The sequence below is a fragment of the Equus przewalskii genome, chromosome 5 (assembly GCF_037783145.1).
Source record: "Equus przewalskii isolate Varuska chromosome 5, EquPr2, whole genome shotgun sequence".
In the NCBI taxonomy this organism is placed as follows: Eukaryota; Metazoa; Chordata; class Mammalia; order Perissodactyla; family Equidae; genus Equus; species Equus przewalskii.
In genome coordinates this window covers 15,379,994-15,407,301 of record NC_091835.1, presented here as the reverse complement: position 1 = coordinate 15,407,301, position 27,308 = coordinate 15,379,994, and the positions used below count along the sequence as shown (strand labels likewise).

The 27,308-nt window shown below is 40.2% G+C and overlaps 1 protein-coding gene across 4 annotated transcripts in view; it reads right to left on the bottom strand.

Annotated features, from left to right (window-relative positions):
• Positions 1 to 27,308, bottom strand: part of COL4A3 (collagen type IV alpha 3 chain) — a 129,805-nt gene that overhangs the window by 40,505 nt on the left and 61,992 nt on the right. For 2 of the 4 annotated variants that reach the window (XM_070618427.1, XM_070618426.1), the window contains exons 3-23: positions 26,979 to 27,068; positions 23,634 to 23,678; positions 22,993 to 23,037; positions 22,298 to 22,360; positions 21,563 to 21,616; positions 20,687 to 20,713; positions 20,062 to 20,139; positions 17,934 to 17,996; positions 17,774 to 17,809; positions 15,630 to 15,671; positions 15,324 to 15,401; positions 13,543 to 13,605; positions 13,078 to 13,137; positions 11,777 to 11,821; positions 11,451 to 11,504; positions 10,522 to 10,563; positions 8,053 to 8,137; positions 6,787 to 6,822; positions 4,913 to 5,077; positions 1,734 to 1,826; positions 1,145 to 1,240 (exon numbers count right to left, since the gene is read on the bottom strand). In XM_070618427.1, coding sequence (XP_070474528.1) covers positions 1,145 to 1,240; positions 1,734 to 1,826; positions 4,913 to 5,077; positions 6,787 to 6,822; positions 8,053 to 8,137; positions 10,522 to 10,563; positions 11,451 to 11,504; positions 11,777 to 11,821; positions 13,078 to 13,137; positions 13,543 to 13,605; positions 15,324 to 15,401; positions 15,630 to 15,671; positions 17,774 to 17,809; positions 17,934 to 17,996; positions 20,062 to 20,139; positions 20,687 to 20,713; positions 21,563 to 21,616; positions 22,298 to 22,360; positions 22,993 to 23,037; positions 23,634 to 23,678; positions 26,979 to 27,068 — 1,360 coding nt within the window. Of the gene's footprint in view, positions 1 to 1,144; positions 1,241 to 1,733; positions 1,827 to 4,912; positions 5,078 to 6,786; positions 6,823 to 8,052; positions 8,138 to 10,521; positions 10,564 to 11,450; positions 11,505 to 11,776; positions 11,822 to 13,077; positions 13,138 to 13,542; positions 13,606 to 15,323; positions 15,402 to 15,629; positions 15,672 to 17,773; positions 17,810 to 17,933; positions 17,997 to 20,061; positions 20,140 to 20,686; positions 20,714 to 21,562; positions 21,617 to 22,297; positions 22,361 to 22,992; positions 23,038 to 23,633; positions 25,981 to 26,876; positions 27,069 to 27,308 lie in introns of all 4 variants that reach the window. The other 2 variants (XR_011539810.1, XM_070618428.1) reach the window with 2 other exon arrangements.

Sequence of the window (27,308 nt, the reverse complement as noted above, 5' to 3'; positions counted from 1 at the left end):
GTTAATGAATAGTAGTTACCTCTAGGGTTGATGTGAGGAATGAAGTGTGGAGGCACATAAGACACCTAGAAAAGTGCCTAGCATGCTGACCAAGGGCTCCACAACGTGAGCTCTTGCTGATGTGATAAATAGTTTGATGATGGTGTCTAAAGACCAAGGAGCTGATGGGAGAACTAAGACTTTGCGTGGTACCCTGTGAGAGGCCCTGGGTAGCCAGGGGAGTGGCACAAGGGGCAGAGGAGCCCAACTAATAAACACAGACTTGTTCTGCTTCAAGGTTCGTCCCTGGCCGGTTCTGTGACTGAGGACTGGGGAGTTGGACAGCAGAGGGAGTGACAGCCTGGACCAACAGTGTTGGGTGGAGAGTCCTGGTGTGGCCCAGAGGTCGACAAGCGAAGTGACAGATCCTCTATATGGCCCTCAGAATATTGGCCTATGAAACGGTTTTTTCCTTCAAAAATTGATTTAGTGACTAATATCAAAAAAAGAGAGATTTCAGATAAAAATCATAATTTCTTTCTTCTCATGAAAAATTGGCAGATTTATTAACACAGGGCCTAAAATGCTGCAAAGTAACGTTATGCTGGAGTTGAATGCCTGATGGCCCCTTTCAATGTGCCCTCTGGTTTACCACAGTCCTCACCACTCTCTATTGTCCCCAGCACTGTTGTCTATTAGTATACTTTTTTATTGCGCTTGTATCCTTAAGAGGAATGTGAAATAGTGCATATGCCCATGATTTTATTGAAAGTGGGGACATGAAAAAATGTATGGAGAAAGGTCACGTCTTTTGAGAACAAAGTGGGAGAAAGCTTATTTCTTTACGGAAGAGAGAAGTGATGTGTGTTTAGTATGGCTGCTTTACTCCTCTGAGTTACCTGCTGATCTCCTACAGGAATTTGAGTTTATAATTCCTGGATAACACCATCGTTTGCTGGAATTCAGCGACTAAAATGGAACAGGGAAACATGCCAGCTTTTATGGTATTTTGGCTTACCAAACATACAGAATATGTTTTTGAGAGTCTTCCTCTAGGTTCATATAAACCACATCATGACATCCAGAAATCTGATCCCTTTTTTTACTGCCCAATGAGTTGACCCATTTATACTTGCAAAAAAACTTGCATGCAAATGGTCTGTACCTGGGATTCCTTTTACACCATCTAACCCCGGCAATCCTGGGAGACCCGGAGGCCCTGGGACATAAGGGCACTGTGTGCACAAGAAGCCCGGTTCCCCTGCAATGAGAACATGCTTGCATTACTGTTAAACCCGCACTGAGTCCTCAGAAAGGACAAATATTTTCCAACTACATAATCATTTGTTACATTTAAAATTTTTTTCATGTAGTGAAAATAATCTAGGACACTGTACATATTAATTTAAAAAAATCATCTATTATAACTGCTTAATTTATCCATCTGAGCTTCTTGGTCTTCTTAGAGAGGAAATCCCAAGAATCTAGCATAAAACATCTACTATTTAAGCATTTATCTCTTTGAGTGCAGGATAAAACTCATCTTTTAGGAAGAGCCAATGATTTATTGCATGAGTGTTAAATAACTGATTGATTTAGAGATAAATGAATACTTTTAGGTAATTCTTTTGGAAAAGAAGCCATACCTGACTGTCCGATATTTGGGATCAGTGTTGTCTCAGGGGAAAAAAATTCAGTGATAATAATGATGATGAGATGACTTATTCTAATAGAACACCATTGATTGAACCAACCTTTGGGCCCATAGACTCCTGGGATTCCTGGAGACCCTACATGGCCTGGAAGCCCACCATCTCCAGGTGGACCTTTGCGAAAAATGATTTCACCTACAAAAAAAGACAACACCAAAGCTAGTTTTTCATTTCTCTAAGTGTTTTTTCTTCTATTGGCAAGTGTTTTAGTAATATGTATTATTTTGCATGCATTTCCACCATGTTTGTTTTGGAAACTGAGTCTTGAAGGTTATCTGCAACTGAAAAGACTGATGCGTGTTGACCAACTTTTCCTTTCACATCACAAGCATGTGATTTTTTTTTATACTGATGTGGTGATTCTTTGAAAGCTCATTTTATGGTATTTCTCATCACGTAATCAACCCCTGTTATCTTAATTCAATTGTTTTCAATTATTCCAAGACTATCCCTTTAACATCTTTAGGGAAAGGGTCAAATCTCATTCTTCTGTGTATCTTGGATACATTGTATTTTCCTGATAGATTGGAGATGCTTAACATACTGACAGAAAAAAATGGATTCTGACTCAGGACATCATCTGTTTTCTCCTCTTTGCTTGTTCACATCAATTGAGTCCGTCATTCTTAAAGCAGCTTTTCCAGAAAGCTCTTCCCAGTCTTCCACAAAAATCTGCTATTGTAATATTACAATGAACAGCTAATTCTCTCAGACTTGTGTTCTATAATCTAATTTCTGGTCTTGCCATTTCAAATATAGGTTGAAGGCAGTGCTGATGAAACTAAATATTTAAAAACAGTACCTATAGCTGCCCCAATTTTAAGAGCAACAGGTAACAGTGGAAACATTTAATTTAGATGGAATGTGGTGTGTGTTATATTATGTCTGCTTGATTATGAAAAGAATGCCCATTTTGTGATCCAGTGTTGTGTGTCTTTAAGATGAATAGATAGTTATTTGTAAACAGTAAAATCTACTTACAGTTATAAAATAAATAAGTCATGGGATGTAACATCCAGCATGATGACTATAGTTAATAATACTGCATTGCATATTTGGAAGTTGCTAAGAGAGTAGGTCTTAAATGTTCTCATCACAAGAAAAAAATTCTGTAACTATATATGGTGATGAATATTAACTAGACTAATTGTGGTGATCATTTCACAATATATGCAAATATTGAACCATTATGTTGTACACCTGAAGCTAATATAATATCATATGTAAATAATACCTCAATAAGAAACAACTAAATTTAAAAATGTAGGGGAAAAAAACAGTAAAATGTGATGGCAGTTTTATATTTAATGTAGACTTCTACGTATAATTCTACATTTGGTATACATTTGTGTATACTTATACATTTTCATACTCATTTCATACTTAATTCAACAAATATTGGAGTACCTACAGTGTTCCAGCCCCCATACTACATGCTGGGCTTAAAACAGTAAATAAGATATGGTCCCTGACCTCAAAGAGCTTTGAGTCTTGTAGGGGAAACTGACAAGGACAAGGCAATGTGAAAAATCCTACGATCAGGGATCAGAATAAACTTGATTGTTACAGGATGTGGGCTCAGTGAAAACTTTCTGCAGGACTTGTACTTGAAGCTGCACCTGGAAGGACAGGCAGGTGTTGCTTAGAGCAGAGAAGGTAAGAAACAAAGACAGTCTCAAAGGGAGAAGTTGCATGGCATCTTCAGCGAGGGAGAAGTTCTATTGTAGGTACCCCTGGTCCAGATCCCGACTTTAGCATTCATGAGCTTACGTGAGTTCTGCACATCAGGCTTGTCATCCATCACACAAGGATACAAAACCTACATCTTGAAAAAGACTTGGAGGACTAGAAATTGTTAAAATCTGTGACACCATGTAAAGTTTCCGTTGAGTTTTGTTTGGTTTGTTTTCAACATAGGTCCACATCATAGCTTGACAGATTTGTTCTTGGACATTATGTCTTTTTATTAATGGGATAATTTCTTGAATTATTGTTGGCCTAAAAGAAAGCTTTTATTTATTTATTTTTTAATCTTGCTTGCATAACCAGGCAATTAACTGAATTATCTTAATGAGTCATGCACCACATAGTGACATTTTGGTCAACGATGGACCGCATATACAATGGTGGTCCTATAAGATTAGTACCATGTAGCCTAGGTCTGTAGTAGGCTGTGCCATCTAGGTCTGTGTAAGTACACTCTGTGATGTTTGCACGACAACAAAATCGCCTAATGATGCATTTTTCAGAACGTATCTCTGTCGTTAAGTGACACATGACTGTATTAAGAGTTTTCCAGATTATTCTTTTGAATTTTCGGCGTTTATAATCATATTGTCTATAAATAATAAATATCTCTACCTTTCTTTAAAAAAATTTCTGATACCTAGAAGATTCTTAAGGCTATTAGGAGGGTTGATTAAAAAACACAAGATTTCCCAGACACCTGCTAGGAAAGGTATTTTAAAATGCAGAGAGTAACTTACATGGTCATGAGGTTCTATGTACCTATTAGCCAACATAGAATGCTAAGTGGCTCTGTAGGTGGAGGGAGTGGAAAGGACACCCACATCGGAACCGCCAGGTACCACTTCAAGTCCTCTGGGCCGCAGCTCTGAGGTCTCTGACCCACTGCATCTGGGAGCACTTTGCCTCCTGCTCATGCCGCACAGCTCTAGCCTCTCGCCCTGGGGCTTCCCTGCTGATGCCAAGGCATGGGATGCCCTGGGAGCCATGCAAAGACAGCCTGGAAATGTGTGTGGTGGAGCGGGGTCAGCCCAGTCCCGTGCAGTCACATCTTTGACCCATGAGAAATAGGAGCATGTGGATAAATTCTTGCCTCCTTCTCCCCTGGGACAGATTATCCTGAGACAAAGGTATACAGCTTCTTGGAAGATGATTTCCAGGGATGAACAAGCAGCTGCACTTGGCTTAGGCCAACTGGATAACCATCACTCCCTCCTTGCTTCACTCCCCTTGTCCCTGCCTCCCACTCTGCCCTCTGTGGAAACTCAGGCCAAAGCTTTGCTGCACCTGCAAAGTAGTCATTCCACCAGAGTTGCTTTCACAGATGGCTAATAAAACGAAACACCATGGGAAGGATGATTCCTAAGATCCACACAGACTGATGGCCCAGCTGCAAGTACGGTCCGTTGTCCCTGATTTGCACACATCTGTCACTGGGCAGTGTACACCAGAGGGGCCCCATTAGGCATCTCTACCTGGTGGTCCTGGAGGTCCCGGTGACCCTGGAGGGCCTGGTGAACCAGGACAACCTGGGGACCCAGGCAGCCCCACTGCATCCTTTCCTGGGGGTCCTTGTTCACCTTTACTTCCTTTCATGCCTGGTGATCCAGGCACTCCTCTGAGGCCAGGCCTTGATGACCCTTGGAGAAAATAATCATTTCAGTGTCTTTTAAATTTTTTCCTGATTAATATATATTTATTTTTCAATTGCAAAAAAATGATGTATTCTTATTTATAAAAGTTGCACAAGTGATAGGTATGTAAAGCATATAAAATAAAAAGTGATTATCTTCCTTCTTTTGTGGCCTTGTTAAACTATCACAGTTTAGCTCGGAACATTCCATTCCCATGAGATAATTTATGTAATTTATTACAAGGGACTGAAACAGAGTTTGGGATGCACTGCAGTCTTTTTATTTAAAAGAGAGAAAATCGTATTTGGACTTTATTCCTGCCAATTGTTAGTTATAAAAGGGCATGGTGAGGGGCTGGCGCAGTGGCATAGTGGTTAAGTTTGTGCACTCTGCTTCCTCGGCCCAGGGTTAAGGGGTTCAGATCCCAGGTGTGGACCTACACACTGCTCATCAAGCCATGCTGTGGTGGCATCCCACATACAAAATAGAGGAAGATGAGCATGGATGTTAGCTCAGGGCCAATCTTCCTCACCAAAAAAAACTGTGCCAGGTGGTACAAAACCCCTTTCACCTGTCCCTCCTAAGATGACAAGGATGTGAAAAGGGAGCCAGTTTTGAATCTCCATCTTGCAAACAGTTTAACTGTTAAGAAGAGAGACCTCACCACCAGAGGGCTAAGAAACCAGTGAGGGTAATAGCTGATTATTTCTGATTATTGAGCATAAGTGTTTTGACATAAAGGCAAATCTCTCTGATTGACGTCTCTTTTAGACGTTTGTAATTTTCACTCACTGGCTTCCTAAAGGAGCCTGTTCATTACTTGGGGGCCTGGCAGGGAGAAGGAAGTCTTCCTTAATCTTTGGCTAGACCGATAAAATATACTTTTGCATCATTCCAATTTCAAGAGAGACCCACTGTTAACGTTTGGTGTATATTTTTCCACGCATATGCAAGTACACATAATATTAATCCATTTGTCTATTTTTTAACAATGATATTATAATATACATATAGTTCTGCAATCTGCTTAATTTCAATTCACTTTAAAAATCATGCAATAGTTTAAATATGCAATATGGTATAGAGAAAAATATAATCAATGGCAGGGCTTATCGAATCTTGGCCATTTTTTCTTAGTTTTGTTTCCTTTACAACATGACACATTACAGTCATTATGGTTATGACTGAGGCCACTGTGATTAATCCTTGATTAATCATCCTTGATCCTATTCTTCCTCTCTCAAGAGGCAACCATGGGAATGACTCATGGATGTTTTTACACTTTATGGAATTGTCTATATGTCCATAAACAATATATTGTAAAACTTAAAACTTTATGTATAACTGTAATCTCTGTATCCTTATGCAACTTGTGATACATTATGAAAACTATCATTTAACCAACCTAATTAACATAAAATTATTTTCTATCTCTGCCTCCTCTGAGTTTCAAACCTTTTGCTCAGACTCCAATGTTGCTATCTTACACTTAGTTAAAACCACTGAGAAGTAAAAAGGGGCATTTCTATATCACTTTATGTCAGCTTCCACTTCCTTTTCCGCTGCAGGTCACAAAGTTAACAATTAAAGCCGGAAATACTTTTATATCAATTAATGAAACATTTCTCTTATGTAAACAATGCAAACATACTAGAGAGCAGTGTATTTTCCTTTTAATAGCATTTTCATTGCTACCCCAAGAAACATGTACATACCGGGACTTCCAGGAACTCCGGGGGGACCACTGGGACCTATGAATACACGATAGTGATTAATTGCTTACGAAGATATAAATAACTCCCTTCTCTTCATTTTTGAAATCTTGGATGACAATATAATAATAATGAATGATAAATATTTTTTAGACTTTTTCTCCACTCTTACGTAGATAAGTATTAGAAAACTTCACATATTTGGACAAATTGTAGACAGGAAACTAATTTTAGATGTTTAACACTCAAAAGTGAATCACACTATCTTATCATTTTCAAATATTTCAGCAGAGATTTACTAAGAGCCTGTGTCTGGCACTTGCCTGGGATGGTTCAGATACAAGAAAATCAAACAGCTGGAATGGTCAAGGACCTGCAGGTGGCCAGTGTTCCATCTCACATTGCTTCTGGATGTAACATTGCATGGGGTTCTGATGCTTTGAGACATATGAATGATTCATAGTAAGCATATCAGATTTTTAAAGATCTATGTCTATGCCTGTACTTATCTGTCCATTTATTTAAATACACTGAGAACTTTTACTCTTTTAAGTAAAATTCTTCTTTAAAATCCTGTTTATATCAATAATTTGCCTGGATCAGTGGTTCTCAATCCTGGCTGCACATTAGAATAATCTAGGGAGCTTTTATGATCTGCCAGTGTCCAGGGCCCTCCTCCAGACAATTAAATAAGGACACAGGGATGTAACCTTGACATGGTCATTATTTAGAAGTTCCTGGGAATTCAAATGTGTAGCCAGAGATGACAGTTGTTGACCTAGACATTTTCAACCTATCAAAAGCAGTAGAATATAAATAAATATGATTTTAATTCATGGTGCCAAGGACAGATCCATGCTCCAGGAGTCAGGAAACCAAGGCTTCAGTCCCTCCTTGTCACTATTTATGTGGATTTGCTCAAATTACAGCTTTTTAGGGTCTCCATTTTCTCTTTTATAATCCCACTGAGATTGTGGGTTTCTTACACTCCCTCCCTCCCCTTGCCCCCCAGACATATTAATGTATTCTTGCCAGACTTGAACTTCATGCTTTGCTACATAAAGATAATTTAATTACCTCCCATGGTATATCACCTATGAAATATTCTTATGAAAATTAAGAGACACCAAAAAATACCCCTACCCATGAAAATTAGGAGACCTCCCTTCTCCCCCTGCAAATTCTGGGTCTATAATCACGTTATACATTACCTTGAAAGAAAGACAGGGAAATGATCAGCAAATGCTTTAGGAAGGAATTTATTCTCACCCTGTGGGCCACGAGCTCCTTTGGGCCCTGGTGGGCCTGGAATTCCTTCATCTCCCTTTTCCTGGTAAGCATCGTAATATTCTGTCTTAAAGGAAAAAGAAATGAGTAAAGAGAAAGAATAGCTGTTTATGGACAGCTCACCAAATGCAATTATTACAGTTTCTTCTTTTTGGCCAAAATGATTATTTCCTTATTTTCCTCAATCCACAGTTTATGTGTTAGCTGGAATATGATAGTCATGTATATATGGATGGATAAAATTAAAGATAACAGTTGACCTTTCTGGTATCATGATATGTATTCATGGGTTTTAAATTAGAAATACATTTATGTATTATGATGTGACCCAGCTCTCACACTCATATTTATGTATACATGTACATATCTGTGTATGTGTGAATATGTATACAGAAATTAAAGGTTCACAAAAGAATGACTTACCGTTATGACATGTGATCAACTCTAATATGTTTTATTCTATTCTGTTTTACTTTTTAGCAATGCTTGTCCTGATAGACTAATTTATTTCAAAGTATGTTGGGACCCAAACATCAAAAAATACTCTATTGATTATTTCTTTAAATTTCAGGACACCATTGACCTGCAACAATCGAGGACTATTGTTTCTGACATGCTCAGTGGATCTACTGCTAATCTCCTTAACCATCTACTTCCTAAGCAGAACTTCCGTGAAGTTAGTAGAAGCTGCAGAGTTATATGGAATTGAGCATAAGAAAACACACAGTAAGCTAGGGATGCTCAGAAATCAACTGGCAGGGCTGGCCCAGTGGCGCAGCAGTTAAGTGCGCACATTCTGCTTCAGCAGCCCAGAGTTTGCCGGTTTGGATCCCGGGTGCGGACATGGCACTGCTTGGCACGCCATGCTGTGGTAGGCATCCCACATATAAAGTAGAGGAAGACGGACATGGATGTTAGCTCAGGGCCAGTCTTCCCCAGCAAAAAGAGGAGGATTGGCAGCAGTTAGCTCAGCGCTAATCTTCCTCAAAAAAAAAAAAAAAGAAAGAAACAACTGGCAAGTAGATTTCACTCAGAATTCAGTACATTTATCTTGAAGGAAAGAAGATGGAAATATGAAAGTTAAAAACAACTCTTTTGGGGCCGGCCCCGTGACCAAGTGGTTAAGTTCACACACTCCGATTTGGTGGCCCAGGGTTTCACTGGTTCAGTTCCTGGGCATGGACATGGTACCGCTCATCAGGCCATGCTGAGGTGGTGTCCCACATAGCTCAACTAGAAGGACCTACAACTAGAATATACAACTATGTACTGGCGGGCTTTGGGGAGAAAGGAAAAGAAAAAGAAGATTGGCAACGGATGTTAGCTCATGGTGCCAATCTTTAAAAAAAAAGAACTCTTGTTTTTTTCATACGCTGCATGGGGCCAATTTACATTGTTGACATTTGAAGATGAGATAACAAGAGCTTTGTGGTTAAGCAATATATATAAAATCACAAAAAACAATTCAGAGTAATATAATAACGTAATAATCTCCATCATAAAATCTATAATGACCTGTGTGCACCTGCTGAGTCTTGGCCACTCTGCTAAGTGCTTTCAGAAAATAGCCCGTTTCATCCTCCCGACAACTCCCTAAAAGCTTTTTGGGACTGCTTGCATCTAAATCCTTCGCTTGTCGTGTAAAGATGCAGATTTCTGGGACCCTCCTCTAGTTACTGAGTTAACTTACTTAGGCTGAGAGGTCAGAAATACATTGTAATGGGAGCCCCCCCGCCCCGTCCCCTACTCTTTTGCCACCATGGAACTTTCTGTGGAACTGCAGCCCTGCTGAGCACCCTGAATGGGAGAACCGCTCTCTTTTGAGGCAGGAGAAGAAAGGATACCAGAACTCGGAGCCTGGGTCCCTTTTACTCATCTCCTTAAGCTCCAGAGTCACTGTATAGAATGTGTCCACCCTGCAGTCAGGAGCTGACAGACATCACATCCACATCCAGGCTCGAGAGGGGAGACTGCCTGCTGCGATGGAGCTGGGCTGAAGGGACTGGTTGTTGCTGGCTCTGCACTAAACCCATGGTTGAGTTTCTGCTGCCTGAAAGAGCAGGAGTCGTCATAACTGGGCCTGCTGGAGGGGGTGGAGCTGGCTCCCTCAGCCCCTGGTGCCCCAGCTATCCTCCACTGCAGCCCCCCCACTCTCCTCAAGGGCGCAGGATCACCTTGGGCCAGGTCTCATTAGACAAAGGTTTTCTTCTCCCCATCCCAGGATGGGCATTACTAGTGCATTCCAGAGACCAAGTAGGACCAAATAGAAACATTTGTCCATTGTGAAATGGACAAATAATGACAACAGCTATCTTTTCCCCGGTTTGATAAAAAGGTAAATGCTATAATCTCCATCACAACATTTAATGAAAGACTTAGATTCAAAATTTCCTTGATACTTTGAAGGACTTGATCAAACATGACACTGATATTGTCTTTAATTACACTTACTGGACCACGAAATCCTGGAGGGCCAATGTCCCCTTTCCACCCCTGTGTTGAAAGACAGATGCAAATTAGGAGTACATATCTGGCATACTTAAAAAGCAAAATGCACAAGTAATAAATCAGTGCTAAAAGTAGAGTTATTTCAATGTAATGTACAAAGCAAGTTAAAGTGAAAGGGTCATTGGCTTTAAATTATTTTCCTGGAGGGTCATATCTGGGTCAATGATCCTATCAACAAGGTCCTGAAGAAGTGGTTGTTGTTCCACTGATTCTCCAGGTTTGCTCCATGCCACTACCATCCAGTGATGCTCACATCATTGCAGACTCCCATGTTCCCACCCAGAGTAGAGGCACAGGAAAACCAGGCTGTGGGTTGTACACAATTCCCAGTGTCCCAACCATAACCAACCCCCTTTCTTATCTACTCAGAATTCTATAGGAAGTGATATTATTATAGGATAAACCTTGAATCTGCACATACACTACATATGAACATTATTTGAAGATGTCTGTAACATTTGTCAGAAACAAATGATTTGAATTACAGTTCACAATTAATTGATGATGACCTTTCAGTGTATCGTGACACAGGTTGAGACTCATGGGGTCCAACCTGCGTTTGACTTCAAATGACCTGAAACTTCCTACAATTTTAGGCCTTTTCCCACTCCTTCCTTGTGGGGAGCTGAAATCTCACTGGTCCTAAGTCAGGCAGCTCTACTACACAGAACAAGTTTAATAGCTTTTCCACAAGACTGCCCTTCAAGTGTTTTAAGTCGCCACATCTCTCATTTATTCTTAACAAATACATTAAGGTATTTTAATGAACTCTGATTGAAATTACTTTACCTAGTTCCAGGGCATGAACGAAAAGCATGGGCAAAACCCAACTGATTGATAGGCTGAAGATAGGATGTTAAGGAGAGGCTTACCTTAATGCCGTCTTCACCAGTTAACCCAGGGAAGCCTCTGTTGCCTTTGGCTCCCTAAAGAGAAGAGAAAAGAGAATGGGTGAGGAGACACACTCATCAATTTCTTTTGTAGGAAGCAGAACAGTTTGAACTCCTTTTTGGAAAAAAAAATGTGCTCAGTGGACCTCTCTTCACAGTAAGAGTGTAAAACTGTGATTCCCAAATGTAATTCTTAAAATCTATATGCTTTTTATTAGTTTATAACTACGTAGTGACTCTCAAAAATCCTTCTTCGTCTAACAGGACTGACATTTTCATGACATCAATGGGCCAAACCATGTCTTCACCTGAGTGCCAGGGAACCCAGGAGCACCTTCTTTTCCTGGTTTTCCCTAAAATGAAAATAAAACAAAAACATGTAATTTAATAAATATGGATAATTTTGATAAACATGGAAAACAAAAGATATGATTATCTGCTCTTTATCTCAAGCAAGAAATTCTGAATGAGGTTCCCCATCCACTTGTTAGAAGGAAAATCTATTAATAACAGAACATGGATGACCTTCCCTTGCCAGGAAAGGCACAAGGCAGTCAGAATGGGAAATCAGGGAGAGTCAAAGGAAGAAAGAGAGGGAATTACGAGCTAATCTTAAACTAGAGTTGATGCTGTCCGTTCAAGTTTGGAAGGAAAATCAAGGAAGCACTGAGCAGAGACATGTACAAGGAAATCTACAAAGAGAGGTGGTAACAATGAATTAATTTATTTGAAATGTTGAGAATTCCCTAAACTACAGTTGTGCCTATATTTAAATATATGCATAAAGCTATACTGCATTGTCCAAACAGACAAGGCTTTTGGATGAACTATGATAGTATTTACCCTTGATGATAGAATTAAAAATCATATTGGTTGAATTTTTTTCTTAGAAAAAAATTTACTTTTCCAATGTATAATTTTTAGAGTTTTAAAACAATACATGTGTTTAAATCTTTCCAAAATAGAGCTGGGTGGGGGAGCGGGCCCCTGTTGCTTCCGTCCTCCCAGCATCCCACTTCTCATCACAGCATGGTCCATTTCCTTTGGGGAGCTTCCCCTGCCTCACTCTGTGTGGTTCTCATGGGACTGCAGTCACAGAAGCTCCCCGCCCCACTGGCCTGGCCAACCATGATACCTTTTCCTTCTGGCCACAGTGACTTTTCCAGAGTGAGACCCAGCTGATCAGAGCAAGAGACTTGCCAATCAGAGCAAGTCTTTGGGATTTTATATATGGAACATTCTCTCTCCTGAAATGACATTAACCTGAAGTGGTCTGCTGCTGCATCCCATGCTTTCTCCCCATCACCCCCTAACATGGAAGAGAATCATTTGTCAAAGGAGAGAATGAGGCTGATTGACACACAGAGAGAAGCAGTAGTGAAATGGAGAGAAAGTCTTGCTCATACTGTTTCAGGTTCTAAAGTTCTTGAAGCCTGTTTTAGCCTTGAATTTCTCAGATAGTTGAACAAATAGGTTCCACTCCCTAGATCTTTAAAAAATTTTTTAAAAATCTAAGCTAGTTTGAGTTGGGCATTTTATCCTTGCAACCTACAGAGTCCTGAGTACTGACTAATACAGGCTGCACAAGACATTGGATATCCAAACGTACCTGTGGACCAGGTTCTCCGGGAGCACCTTTTTCAGATCCATAAGATTCTCCAGGTGGTCCCTGTATTAATTAGAGTTAGGTCAAGTTTTATGAATTATTGATTTTTGACTTAACATTGGTTTTTATTAATTTTCCCCCTTCTGATTATTCTCCTGTATTTAAAAATGTTCAAATGATGGGTCATCTAAGAGGGAAAGCTTATTTATGAGTATTAATTTAAAAACAGATGCTGAGAAACCAGATGCTGAAGATAAATCATAAGATGGGTGCCATTGGGTACACGCAAAACAATGTGAGGATTTCAGCTAGAAGTGGCCATAAAATAATTCTAGTATATTCATGACCTCTGTAGTAAAATATTGTGCTTTAACTAATATTAAGCTTTAAACATAGGTCATACATCAAAATATGCACTAAGGTTCTACTTTATGTTTCAAGGGAACAACATGGCTCTGAGTGACCTACTGAGAGTCCAGGAGGTCCGGATTTTCCCATGGTTCCCTTGTCCCCTTTCTCGCCCTTGAGGTCCTGCCACAAAAACAATTTAAGGTCATTAAAAACAGATCAAACAAGATTTTACTGATTATAGTTGGAAAGTTCATCTATCTTTCAATAAACTGGATTTACAAACTACTTATGTACCTCATATAACGCAACACAGTAAACCTTATCATTTTTCATATTTCAAATTTGATACCTGTGAACCCACGGAAACTATATACCAACTATATCTTTTAATTATCTTTTGGATCAAACTATATTAAACTAATTTGATTCCTGAATCAGTTTTCTATAAGCACAATCAGATCATTTCTGATGTATTTTACTTTCATTTTTAATATACTGAAGTTATTTTCTTTGGGATCAATTATTTTCTTAGAAAATGTTACAATGAAGATTTGATTCATTAATCAGGTTTGTTTTTTACCCTTATCACATTTTATTGATTATATTTTTGGCAATGTGAGTCTTCTCTTGAGGGCATCATTTTCTTCCAACTCAATGTTTTTCCCCTGGGTCAAATTTTCCAGATCTAGATTTTGTAAAGATAAGGTTTTTTCTATCAATTTTCAGCCAATAAAGTTTTAGACATTGTTAATTTTATTTTTGTTGATTACCTCTGAAAAGTTCAGTTATTTTCCTCAGGTCAATTTTTCCCAGTCTTCAATGTGAATTATTATTTTGGTCATATCAAATTTCACTATGTTTTGTTTTAACTCCTTAGTTTTGTTTTGATAACTTCTATCATTAAAAATTAATTATATTGGAGAGTGATAGCTAAGAGGTTTCTTGTGGGGATGATGAAAATGTTCTAAAATTGAATGTGGTAATGGTTGCACAAATCTGAATATACTAAAAGCCATTGAATTGTACCGTAAACAAGTGAATTTTATGGTATGTGAATTATATTTCAATCAAATTATTATTAAAAACAAGCACAACCAGAAGGACCTACAACTACAATATACAACTATATACTGGGGGGCTTTGGGAAGAATAGGAAGCAAAAAATTTTAAAAACCAATTAATTATAAGTTTAAAAGAGAAGAATGGTTTATGTGCATTTCTTACTTAATCCACAGGAAACTTATTAGCTAGTCCCTCACTTCCCCACCCCGTCTCCCAGACATTCCAGGATCAATCTAGTGTCTAGGATTGGTGTATTATATTGCAATTCATTTCTTCTGAGCATTCAATTCAGTTTCATACCCTGGTCCTCCTTTCTATTTCACTGTGGGAGCAAAAAGCAAATGTTAATGTCAAAATAATAGGGTCAGAGCATCCTTGGAGAGGAATGGGGGCCACATTGTCCTTGGGGTTACAATGGCAGGGTAAAAACATCCTATTTGATTATCATACCCTCCATCCATATCTTTGGGTTATTACTATCCAACTGGATCAGAGTAGTACACCCATTTTGTTATCACTTATTCAAAAATACTCACTGAAGACTACTCAGCATTAAGGACAATGAAAGAAAAGATGAGGATAAAGTGTGAGCAGAATTAGACCTGGAATCTACCTTCAAGAATCTTGGAGGTTGCTTGCCTCAGATCTTCCTCATCTCACGTTTTCTGGTTCTCAAGTAAAAGATGGGGAAGGAATAAAACCCAGAGGTTCAGGATGGATGAGGGCGCTGGACTGAGCGGGGCTTAGATGATAGAGCTTATGAAAGAGGTAAGAGATCACAGGACTTGTCTCAGAAATGAGGAGGCACAACCCCAATGATAAAACTAAAGAGTTACCGTTCTGTTATCCGGGCCGGTGAGCGTCACAATTACTGTTCCTGGTGGTCCGGGGGGTCCTGTTAATCCTTTCACACCCTAAATACAAATACACTCAGAAATGAAAAACTAAACAACAGCAGCGTTAGTATATTTGACAGGTCTATCTTTCCCCTTTCGTTCTCTTGTAAGAAGATTGAGCAAATGAAAGCTTGAGACACAGCAAATGCCTTCATTTCGCAGTGACTTAGCGAATGAAATGTACAGGCTGATTGATAGGGAACTGAAAGTATCTTGCTCACAAATAAACAATGGTGTTTAAGTTACCCGTTCTCCTTTTTGTCCTATCACATTGTCGCCCATGTGGCCCTGTAAGAAAACACAAAACTAAATTATTTAAAAAAAATGAACGTGAATAAATAATTTAAACACATTAAACTTCCAATATTTGTATCTGAACACTTATATTTTGATTTTAGTGTTAAAATTATAACAGTTGTTTTAGCTGTTTTTTTGGAGTAGAGTGGCAATTTGCTTCTTTTAAAGGTGGAGATCTTATGGGGCTGGCCCGGTGGTGTAGTGGTTAAGTTTGCGCATTCCACTTCGGTGGTCCAGGGCTTGCGGTTCAGATCCTGGGTGTGGACCTACACACTGCCTAACAAGCCATGCTATGGCGGCACCTCACATACAAAGAATGGAGTCAGATTGGCACAGATGTTAGCTTAGCAACAGTCTTCCTCAAGCAAAAAGAGGAAGATTACCACAGATGTTAGCTCAGGGCCAATCTTCCTCACCAAAAAAAAAAAAAACAAAAAAAACAAACAAGTGGAGATCTTGAGGTGCAGAAAGCTTAAGGGATTTACTTAATATGGCAAGTGATGACATGAGGTGGTGTGGGGTGGAGAAAGGAACCCCAGCTCAGAGGATGTTTTTCTGGCTCAGCCACCAGCTGGTTTTGATTCCACTGGCTGGTTATTTAATTTCATGACGCCCTACTTTTCTCATCTTAAAAATAAGAGAGATGGGTAGCTAAACTTCAGGATTTCAAAATAGAGATGCTAATAGAATTCAAGCTACCTGACTTCACTAGCAAGTTAGTGACTTGAGATAAGACTAATGTGACTAGTCTGTCTTCACTAACGATGGCCAATCTCTCATTTCAACCAGTGTCTCTTTGCTCTCGAGAGCAAATCTTCCCCCTCATTAGGCCACAAGCTGTTGAGAAAAGCTCAAGATGAGGATTCAAAAGACTTTAAGTCTCAGGTCTGCCATTTACTGTCTATTTGACAAGCCACTTAACTTGGATCTATCCATCTCATGGGGGGGGGGGGGTAGTGTGTGTGTGCGTGCATGTGCACACACATCAATGAAATAATAAATGTGAATGCTACACACAGAGGCCACCTGAGAGTAAGTAACAGATACTGTGTTTAGTACTAATTTCCTGGTAAGCTCAGCCTTGCTCAACATTTTCTTAAACTAGTGAAGGGGATCAGAATATGCTACCCAAAATACACCACTTTGGCATAAGGATTATTTTGAGCTGAAGGCAACTCAGGAACAGGAAATGCAGAAAATATTCTTTACCCTCCCCCTATCCACCTAAAGGCAGGGCATAAATTTCCCTTTGTGAAATTGTTACCCCTCCCCTCTCCTGTACCAGGAAAAGGGACAACTCTTATTACTGGAGATGCACTTAAATCTGTGTAAATAAACCTTACTGAATAACTCTTATCTTCCATTAGTTCCCCCCATATATTTGCCTTCCCACAATTTGCCACTCCTAGAAGGTCAAAACCTTTTTCCTTTGTCTTATCACTTCTCCACAAATTTATCACCCTTTGTTAAAATGGTCTACAAGCCTCTGGCCCAACCGCCTCCTTAGGGTTTTCATTTCATTTCTATGAGCACCCTCATATGCATATAAAATAAACCTTTTTCTCCTGTTAAACTGTCTTTTGTCAGTTTAGTTTGCGGGGTCCAGTGACTGAACCTAAGAGGACAGAGGAAAAAGGTTTTTTCCTCCTCAACACCAGCTGGCCTTTTTAATAGAAAGACATGCAGGACCCCGCTTAACGAGTGCATGAATAGTCACCTTTTATTTCCTAGCATTAGATTAGGTTGATTTTGGGAAGCAGCCAGTACAAAAATTTATATAAAGGGTTGGGTGATCAGTAGGATTATCAGAAAGGGGAAACCTATGGACCAGGAATCCTTGTGCTTTTCCTGATAAGGAGCTCCTTATAATTGAATTAAGACTGTTTGTATCAGGGATCAAGTTACTGAAGTAGGGAAAAGAGAGGGAAGAGATGCAGAGCTGCCAGCCGTGCTCCCTTCCCTGTTGGGAATTCTCATGAGTTCCCAAGAGGTGCCCGGCCGCCACCCACGTGTCCATCAGACCAGGCATGGCTTCGAGATTGGTTAGGGTGTTTTGGCTGATACTATGATACGACATATGAACCGTGATCTACCTTAGGTCCTGGAGGTCCCATGATTCCTGGAAAGCCCTAGAAAATCAATAAGTTAAAATTACAGCAGGGAACACACCAACCTGGAAAACTGTTTAAAATCTTTAGCTATAATTAATTTATTACTTTACCACGTGTACGGCAATGGTGACTTCGTACTCACAAAGAATCCTGGAGGGCCAGGTGGGCCGGCAGGTCCGGGAAAACCTGGAAGGCCTGGCAAACCCTTTAAATGAACAGAAGAATGAGAGTCAGTTTAAATTTACTTCACACTGAAGAACAATGTCCATTAGTTAAATGCATTAAAATATTTTAGTAAAATCAGAGCCTAACGTTTCCCACTTGTGGCTGCAGTTAGTTCCAATAAATGCCATGTGTAACAGACTACCTGGACCATCCTGAAGGTACTGTTTCCAGAAAAATGACCAGAGCAGCTGCTTTACTTTGGAAGAATTTTAAATTGTTTTTGGAATTTTGCTCCTGTCTCTCTCCCTCTTTTTTTTTTTTCCAAGCATGCTCTACCTCTGCCTAGAATCCTCTCTCTCCACGTATCTGTATGACTCACTTCCTCTCCCTTTTCTTTCTTTCTTTCTTTCTCTCTTTCTTTCCCTCTCTCTCTCTCTCTTTCTTTCTTTCTTTTTGGTCAGGAAGATTGGCCCTGAGCTGACATCTGTTGCCAATCTTCCTCTTTCTTTCTTTCTTTTTTTTTGCTTGAGGAAGATTGTCACTGAGCTGACATCTGTGCCAATCTGCCTCTATTTTGTATGTGGGATGGTGCCACAGCATGGCTTGATGAGCTGTGTAGGTCCATGCCCCGGCTGCTGAAGCAAAGTGTGCAGACTTAACCACTATGCCACTATGCCACCAGGCCAGCCCCTCCTCTGCCTTTTTTTAAATCTTTACTCAAATGTCATCCCTTCCATAAAGCCTTCCCCACCCATCCAATCTAAAGCTGAAAGCCAGGCACTTCCTATCCCCCATCCCTGCATTATTTTTCTCCTCAGCATTTATTACTGTGTAACAGAGCATACACTTATTAATTTATATTTTTTATATTTTCTCCTCCTAGAATGTAAACTCCATGAGAGCAAGAATTTTTTTAAAACTATTTTTTGGCTGATTTGTACACTGTGGTATCCCCAGAGCTTAGAATAGCCACTGGCGCATAATAATATCTCTTGTATAAATGAACGTCCCCCTGGTATATCTTCAGCTGTAGCACAATGTAGCCAACAGTCAACACACACGGAAGGGAGACACCCAGGTCCCAGGCTGCTACTATCTCCTCTTACTGGATCCCCTGCCTTCAGCATCTGGCCCCTTAATTGCTTCCTAAGCAATAAACCAAGAGCCTTGTCTTCTGCATCTTCTCTCAAAAGCCTAGAGTGGCTCTTACTCGCACCGTTCTGCACTTTTGCAGCTCACCCCCAGCTGGCACGGCTCGCCGTAGAGGAGTGCAACAACTTTAACTCCAGCTCTGACTCACTCAGGCAAACACCAGTCTCTACCCAGGAGTTTCCGCAGGTACTTCTGAACTAAGTTACAATACTTCTGGTTAATTAACCTGAAAGTGAGTACTTGTGACTTAGGTTTAACAAAAGATCCTTTTGAACCACTAAGTAAAGCACACACAACCCCCCAAATAGCTGTTTCTTTGTATCCATTCTGGATCAATCTCAGGCTACATACGTATAGATCAGAAAGCAAACTACTCAACAGGAGAAAGGTGCATTTAAATAAAACCCTGGTATTTACTATCATGCAAATTTTACAGTAGGGCTCTTTTTGACATTACAGCCTTAAATCGTATTCACTGTATGATACAAACCTATCGTGGATCTCAACAAATGCTAAGTGGAACATAACAATTCCTTGAAGACTCCTCTTTATTCATTTAGGAAAGCTTGGGTGACTGAGATTGAAGAAGAGAGGAAAGACGTACGTACAAATAATCTTTTTATATCAGTTTCATGCAGTTCCTTATAATAAGGTGAATGTGTTAGAATGAAATGAAGTAGATATGTAAATAGAAGAAATATGAATGTCTATTAATAATGTTCTTAAAAGAGTAAGAAAGATATAGGGGAGAGGAAGGAGGGAAAGAGAGGGGAGAAAAAGGAAACGGAGAGAAACAGACAGAGAGAGAGAAAGAGAGAGGAGAAAAAAGAGACAGATAAAGAGAGAAGGATAGAGAGAGACAGACAGACAGACAAAGAGACAGGAGAGAAAGGAGCGGGGAGGAGAGACAGAGAGAGACTGAGAATGATGGGGATTCTCTGAAGCGCTTGTACCTGGAATCCTGGAGTTCCTGGCAACCCGGGGTCACCTTTCCGGTCAAGTTCTATCCCTTCCCCTTCAGCAGGAGCACCCTTGAAAACGAAGACGTTCGTCATACGTAATCAATGTTCTATTTTCAACACCCTTTTAAATGCTTATTCAAGGTTATGCTGTTTCAAGGACAAAAGAACTTCCCAGGATATACACTCAGGGAAGTGGTTTAGGATTATGATTTCGTTATTCCACTTTGAAGAATTTAAAGCATTTTTATATAGCCTAAAATTGACAATTTACTGTGGAAGGAAGAAAGGCACAGGGATAATGGAAATGATAAATCATTTCCCAAAATACCAAATTAGTGGCAATTCCTGATCTAGAATGTGGGGCCCTGTGCGTGAGGTAATTTCTCTCCTCCTGGTCTCTTTTTCCTTAAAGGATGATACAATACTTGTACTCCTTAAGACATACTTAAGACAAGAGCTAGAAGTTGTTAAGGAGGAATAATGTGTCCAATTATTATGGTTTCTGAATTAGTTATGAAACCTGATTGGTAATTATTTATATCTCATTATTTAGTAGAAGTCCTTTTTGCATGTACAGTTAGAGATTTTCAATAATAATATGGCACAAATGACTTACCTTTTCTCCTTTCAAACCGACAGCACCCTAGAAAAAGAAGAGGTGTGTTAACAACTAGAGGCAAATCAAATACACAACATCCCTTCTTTGTTCTTTCTGCCATCTGCCTCCTCTCCCCACCACATACTTCCCACTGGCTTTCAAACATGCTCAAATTTCTCTCATTTAAACAAACAACCAAGTCTCCCCTTAATCTCCCCACCACCAATATCGCCCTGTCTTTCCTTCATGTTATCTGCAAACTTCCCATTTTGTTCCTATCCCATTCATTCCTCAGTCCCACATCCACCTCCTGCCTCTATCCATCATGGAAGTACCCCTTGCTAAGGTCTGCAATGACTTTGACACTGCTGAAATCAATGACAAGATGTCAGTTCTTACTGGACTTCTCAGCCGCGTTAGGCAGCTGTCTGCCCCTCCACTCTGCTGAAATGTATCTTTCCTGGGCTTCCAGAATACCCTCCTCCTGGTTTTTTCTCTGCCTCCAGGGCCGTTCCTCTTTTAAAGGCTTGTCCTCCTTGACCTAGACATTACATACTGGAACTCTCTAAGCCTCAGTTCTAAGGCCCTTTCCTCCTCCTTTTCACTCCTTGAGTCACCACCAGCCGGGCCTCTCTTCTGAGTGAATCCAGCTGCCTATGACCCATCTCCACTTGGATGTCTCAGAGACAAAATAAAGCCTCAAAGTGCAAACCTGAACTCATAATGCATTCATTCATTCATTCATTCATTCCCAAGCTATCGGTTGAATGTCTATTATTGGCCACCCCAGCCTTCCCCAAAGTCATGATAGATTTCAGTATATGGCCATTCTGGAGTAAACTATTTGTATTTCTACTTTATGTCTTTAATGGAGAGTTAGAAATGTGTACCTACCGGGATCCCTGGGTAGCCTGGTGTCCCCGGAAGTCCTGGAAACCCTTGCTCACCCTGGAAGACACACAAAGCTCGTCATTCTTTTCAGTTGTTCTAGAACAGCCTATTGAGAGATTTTCCTTGTTTCTCTCTTCCAACCCTGCAGTGGTAAATCTAGACAAAGTAACCCAAATTCCTTATGCCTACTGGGTCATGAGGCTTGAGGCCAGAAAACCATTATCTTAATTGAAAACAGGATTAGATTCTACTGTTTCTCAAATTGTGCATAAATGGCAAAAGTCTAATTGTGCCAAGAACTTTTTAATTGCTGTTTCTTTGAAACTTTAGTAATTAGTTCTTTCATGGCCACCATTCTGGGGAAAAGGAGAGCATAGTTAGGAAAGAAAGGAGATGAATGAACATCGAAAGCTCAGTCACTCTTTTCCAAAGACTCATTTTGCATTCCAAGCATTAGTTTCTGATTTATGTACACTCGCAACCTTAGATGAAAATAACCAGTTGAGCCCCCAATTATCTTTCTGTGGGAGAACATGAGAGAACTGCCTTAACCAACAATCAGAAAGCAAGGCATGAGAAGAAAGAAAACCATCATCTTTCTGCCCTGAAGACACAGACCATTGGTTCTCGCTAGAAGGATGTTTCAAGGAAAGCCTATCGCATTTCATTGCTACTTCACCTTGATTTATTCATTTAGGAAAACATTGACTAATCATCTCCTACGTGAGAAGTACATACCTTAGAACCATTGCATCCTGGCAAACCAGCAAGTCCATAAGGTCCAGGATGGCCTGGGGTGCCCTGAAAACAGAACGAGTCTCAAAAAGGAGACATAATCACCAGGCCCCAGGACCAGGGAAACAGAGAGGAGCCCAAGGTGAGGGAAAAGATGGGCTAGTTAGGATAGTTATTGAATATAGATGGTTATTTGAATAGTTAAGTAGTACACAAAGTTATTATAGGTAATAACTTAAATAAAAATTATAGCAAATAAAACGGGCTCATTAAAACCAAAAAATATCAAGTGAGATACAGATATATTAGATGAAACACAAGGCCTTTCTATGGAAAATGGAGTCCCTTAACCTGCTGTTTCAAGCTGGGAGAAAGGAAAGGAAGAAGAGGGAAATGTATACAGAGGTAATTATTTTATTATTCTTTGCTATTACACAGAGTTATTCTATTCTATCCTGCCCCATCCCACCCCATCTCATTCCCATCCCATCCCATCCCATTGCATCTTATTCTGCTTATATTTCAGGAAATACAGTGTGACTTGTATGTCCTACCAATCCACACTCTAATATATTAGGCGATTCTACTGTGCCATTTTCATCGTGTAGCAAATGTATCAGTGCCCATTTCCTTTAATGTCTTTATTAAGATGAGCTGGCTTTTTATTTTTCTAGTTACGCATTTTTCCCATTACTTACTGGAAGTCCAGGAGGACCTGAAAATCCTGGCAATCCAGTTATTCCCTAAAGACATAGAAAAGGGTGACAAGAAAAACACTTTAAAACTGGTCAACCTATAAGCACAAAACTATTTACCATTCCATAACTGCATCCTACAACTATAATTGGGAATGGCTGAAAACTATTTGAAAAACACAAAAAGGTTTGACAAACTGTTGTAAATCTTACATTTATATCACTTTAAAAAAGAGATGAATAAGACTATTTTTGGCTTTTTTTTAGATTTTTAAGCTATAACTTGATTATGGTAAAGTGCTCCAATCGTCCACGAAGAACTTGGCCAATGTTTACATACGTGCATATGTATGTATTGGTTTTACCACCAACCCATCCAGACACAGAACATCTCCACCACCCCAGATGGTTCCCTCATGACCTTTCGGAGCCAGTTAATACCTTACCCCCAACACAGTACGCACTATTTTGACTTCTACCATTACAGATTAGTTTGACCTGCTGTTGAAGTTCATCTATAAAAGTGTACCATACACAACACATTCCTTTGTGACATTTGTATAACTTTTGCAGTGCAGAGTTCTTTTTTTAAAAGAAGAAGAATTTTCATCAAACAAGCAGGATGGACGAGTTGGACTACTAACCCTGACTCCTTTGGGACCAGTGAGTCCTGGAAGGCCTGGTGAACCCTGGATCCAAATAAAAAAACAACACGGAAACATTGTCAAAATTATTTGGCACTGAGAAACCCATAAGGTAAAGGTCCCAGTTTTATTCACACACCAAACTGTTTTGCTCTTGTGATTATTTCATTGTTAACATGGTGCAGTTGCTTGCTTGTTTCATTAGAGCTAAAGTATTTATCAGAAAAAATTGTTAAAAAAAAAAAACCCCAAATAATACAACAGGCCCAAAATGGAGTCACTTGTGCTAACCCTTGTCACCAAACCAAGTCTTAATACCTAACCCAATTGCAGTTTCAACCTTCTCCAGGAATGTGGTCTTAACCAGTCAACCTGGAATGCTTCATCAGCACTAGTGAGGTAAGCTGCCTAACAGACTCCTTTCATCTGCTATAGGAAGGCAACCTTGTCTGCAACAATCCACTCTTGGCCCCCATCTGTCTATAGAAGCCTTCCATTTTGTATAGCTCCTCAGAGCTCCATTCTATTTGCTAGACAGCATATTGCCCAATTTATGAATCACTGAATAAAGCGAATTAGATCTTCAAACTTACTCAGTTAAATTTTGTTTCTTACCAGGAGGAACAAAAATTCATTCAAACTCCTGCTACTCAATGTAGGGTCCAGGGGCCTGCAACATTAGCATCACCTGCTAGCTTGTTAGAAATGCAGTTTCTCAGGTCTCCCCCACCTCCCAGATATTGATTCAGAATTGACATTTCAACAAGATTAGACGATGACTCTCATTCACATTCATGTCTGAGAAGCGCTGCTGGAAAAGCCCCACATTAGCCAGACAGCTGCTGAGCTCTGATAAGGATAAATGACACAATTACCATGGGGGACAAGAATGGCATCCAATATTTCTATGCATGAGAAATTCTTTATTAACAAAATGAGCCTGGCATGCACCAATAAATAAATAGCAAAGTGAGGATGGCCCGAATCAGAGATAAACTTGCTTCGGGCACATAATGAGTACAGTTTTGAGGCCGTGATTCCTGGAGAATAATAACCTTAAATGGAGATTATTTTAACTAGGCCACTTGGTGTGAAAGTTCCATTGTCCAAAAGCTGTTTTCATCATTCCTTAGAGTTCCACTATGTTCTGGTAAGTCAGGCTTTCCTGACTGAGGTGGAATGCCTGGGCGTGACCGTGTTCCCCTCCTCTGCAGGAGGCTAGTGTGTTATGCAGAAGGCAGAAGAGTGACTTGCAGATTTTACTTCCCCATTGTAAGTTTTCTCATGCAGAAAATATTTAAAACTAAGATAGGAGGTTTATAAACCTGAAAAATCTTTTAGGTCAGGCTTTAATATCCTCTAATTGTCTGCCTTGGATCAAATAATCTTTTGTGGCTGCATCGATGAGCTATAGTTTAATATATGAGCTCCATGACAACATGACACGCAGATTTTCTGGATTAACTTTATGGACCACCTGCACATCATGTAGCCTATGGTAAGCACCATATGTTTACAATTATTATTTTAACTTGTTGCTGGCTTCTCTAAAGAAATGCTAAGGAAATCAGCAGAGTGGGGTGCAGAGAACGAAAGAAAAAGGCAGAAGTTGACATTAGGCTGATGTTAAGTCCAGGCTTGCAGTGGCATATTCATTCTACCAGTGAAATGGAGGAAAATCTGAGGCCACGCCCTGGAGGAAGGCAGTAGAATGTTCAGACACTGAATGTCCAGAATCTGGAAGACTTTTTCAAAATTAGGATCAGAAGAAGGGGAAATGGGGAAACAGAACACATACATGAATATGATGGACACAAAATGGTAGAATTCCTGGAAAACAACAAGCTTGTGCATTTTTACTTGGAAAACCGTGGGTGTGGGTTAGTTTCTTTGGTTACGGGAGTTTGGTCCTAGCATTACATCAAACCAGGTTTGAACTCTGTTTTTGCCACTTCTTAGCTGTGTCACCCAAGACGAATTCTTAACTGCTCTGAGTGTAGGTTTCCTCATCCAAAAAATAGATATAATAACGAGAGCTAAGTTATGAGTGACCATAGTGACGATTTATGGAGTCACAGTAAGGAGTAAATAGAGACGGTCAGGAATAAATGGCCCAAGTTCTGACACAGAGAAAATTTGCATTAAATATTGCATTTGAATACCATTTCAATATTCTATATGTTATTTATGAAAATTAAAAAGGATCAATTATAATTACCTTTCATAACTTATGAGTTAGTTCACAGCTTGCTGGAGGCCAGTGGTCAGGGGAGGGAACATGTGAGTGCGTGAGAGCCCAGGCTGAAGTCTAGCTCACATCCACAGCAGGAAAGAGCCATCAGCAAATCTAGAGGGTAGGCAGGTCTTTAGCAAATCCTCTAGGGTATTCATTTAAACAAAGCCCTTTGTTGTATCACAGATTTTAGGATAAAAATGTGTAATGAGTGTGAAGGGCAGTAGGCTCTGGTAAGAACCTTAGGAGACTTGATGTGTAAGGGACCGGCTGAGAAAGAGGAACACAGGAAAGAAGGGCAGGGTGGGGAAAAAGTCAGGGAAAGGAGGATTCTAGAAACAAAAGACAAGTGTTTCAAGGAGAAGAGAGTGATCCACACAGTCTGAAACGAAGCGGAGGGACTCAGGTCTGCTAAGGACACATAAGTATCCATGGGCATTGGCCATCTGGAGGTCATGGGCCATCTCTGCAGGAGTGTTTTCAGGGGAACGGAGGCAGAAGGCAAGCGATTGCTGCTGAGAAGTGAATAGGACATGACGTACAGCTGGCAGGGTTAGCTGCTTTTTTAAGAAGCTTGACAGAGGAAGGAAAGACAGGGAGAGGATGGCAATCGTTTGGTTACAGGACCTGAAAGATCTAGAAGAAGTTTTATCTTCAGATAGGGAAATATTTGCATGTTTAAGGGCTGAAGAAGAAAAGCCAACATCAAAAGGAAAGTTGGAATGTCCGAGAGGGGAGACGCCTCTTGGAACGTGGTTGTAGAGGGAACCGCAGTGACCAGGCACAGGTGGATGGACAGGTCCTGAATGGAAGGCGAAAAGAACTCATCCTTTCCTGGAGAACAAAAGAAGGTAGGGGCAGATCCAGGTGTAGAAACTGTGTAGATCAGGGAGGGGAAGGAAGATGAGTAGGAAACTTGAAGATAACGATCACTTGAATCATCTTGGAATAAGATGCCCTTCTGAGGGCCCAGGTAAGATTGGAGAGTGGGAATTTGCCGTGGCACCCACCAATAGGCTAAGATGTGGAATTCTCTCCACGTTCTCAGCAGCCCGGGGTAGGCATCAAGGTTAGGCGGACTGAAGATTTTCCAAGCTTACAGGCTGACATACCTTGGGTCCCTCTGGTCCAGGCAGGCCTTCAGGACCTGGGAATCCCTTCTGGCCAGGAGAGCCAGGGGGTCCGGGAAAACCTTTCTCCCCCTGTTAAAACCAAAACGAGACAAGAAACACACAGAACAGCAACTATCCAACAAACATAGCCATAACCATTGTTTTCTTTTCTTTAACATTTTGCAGATTTTTTTTTTTTTGGTAACTGGAAAGCTGACAGCTGTTAGAATTTGTCTATAGACTTGGAAGTGCTGGTCCTTGGTGTGTAGAAACTTTACTTTTCCCCAAATGGAGGAGCTACAGAGAGCAGAGATTAAGGGAAGGAATCAA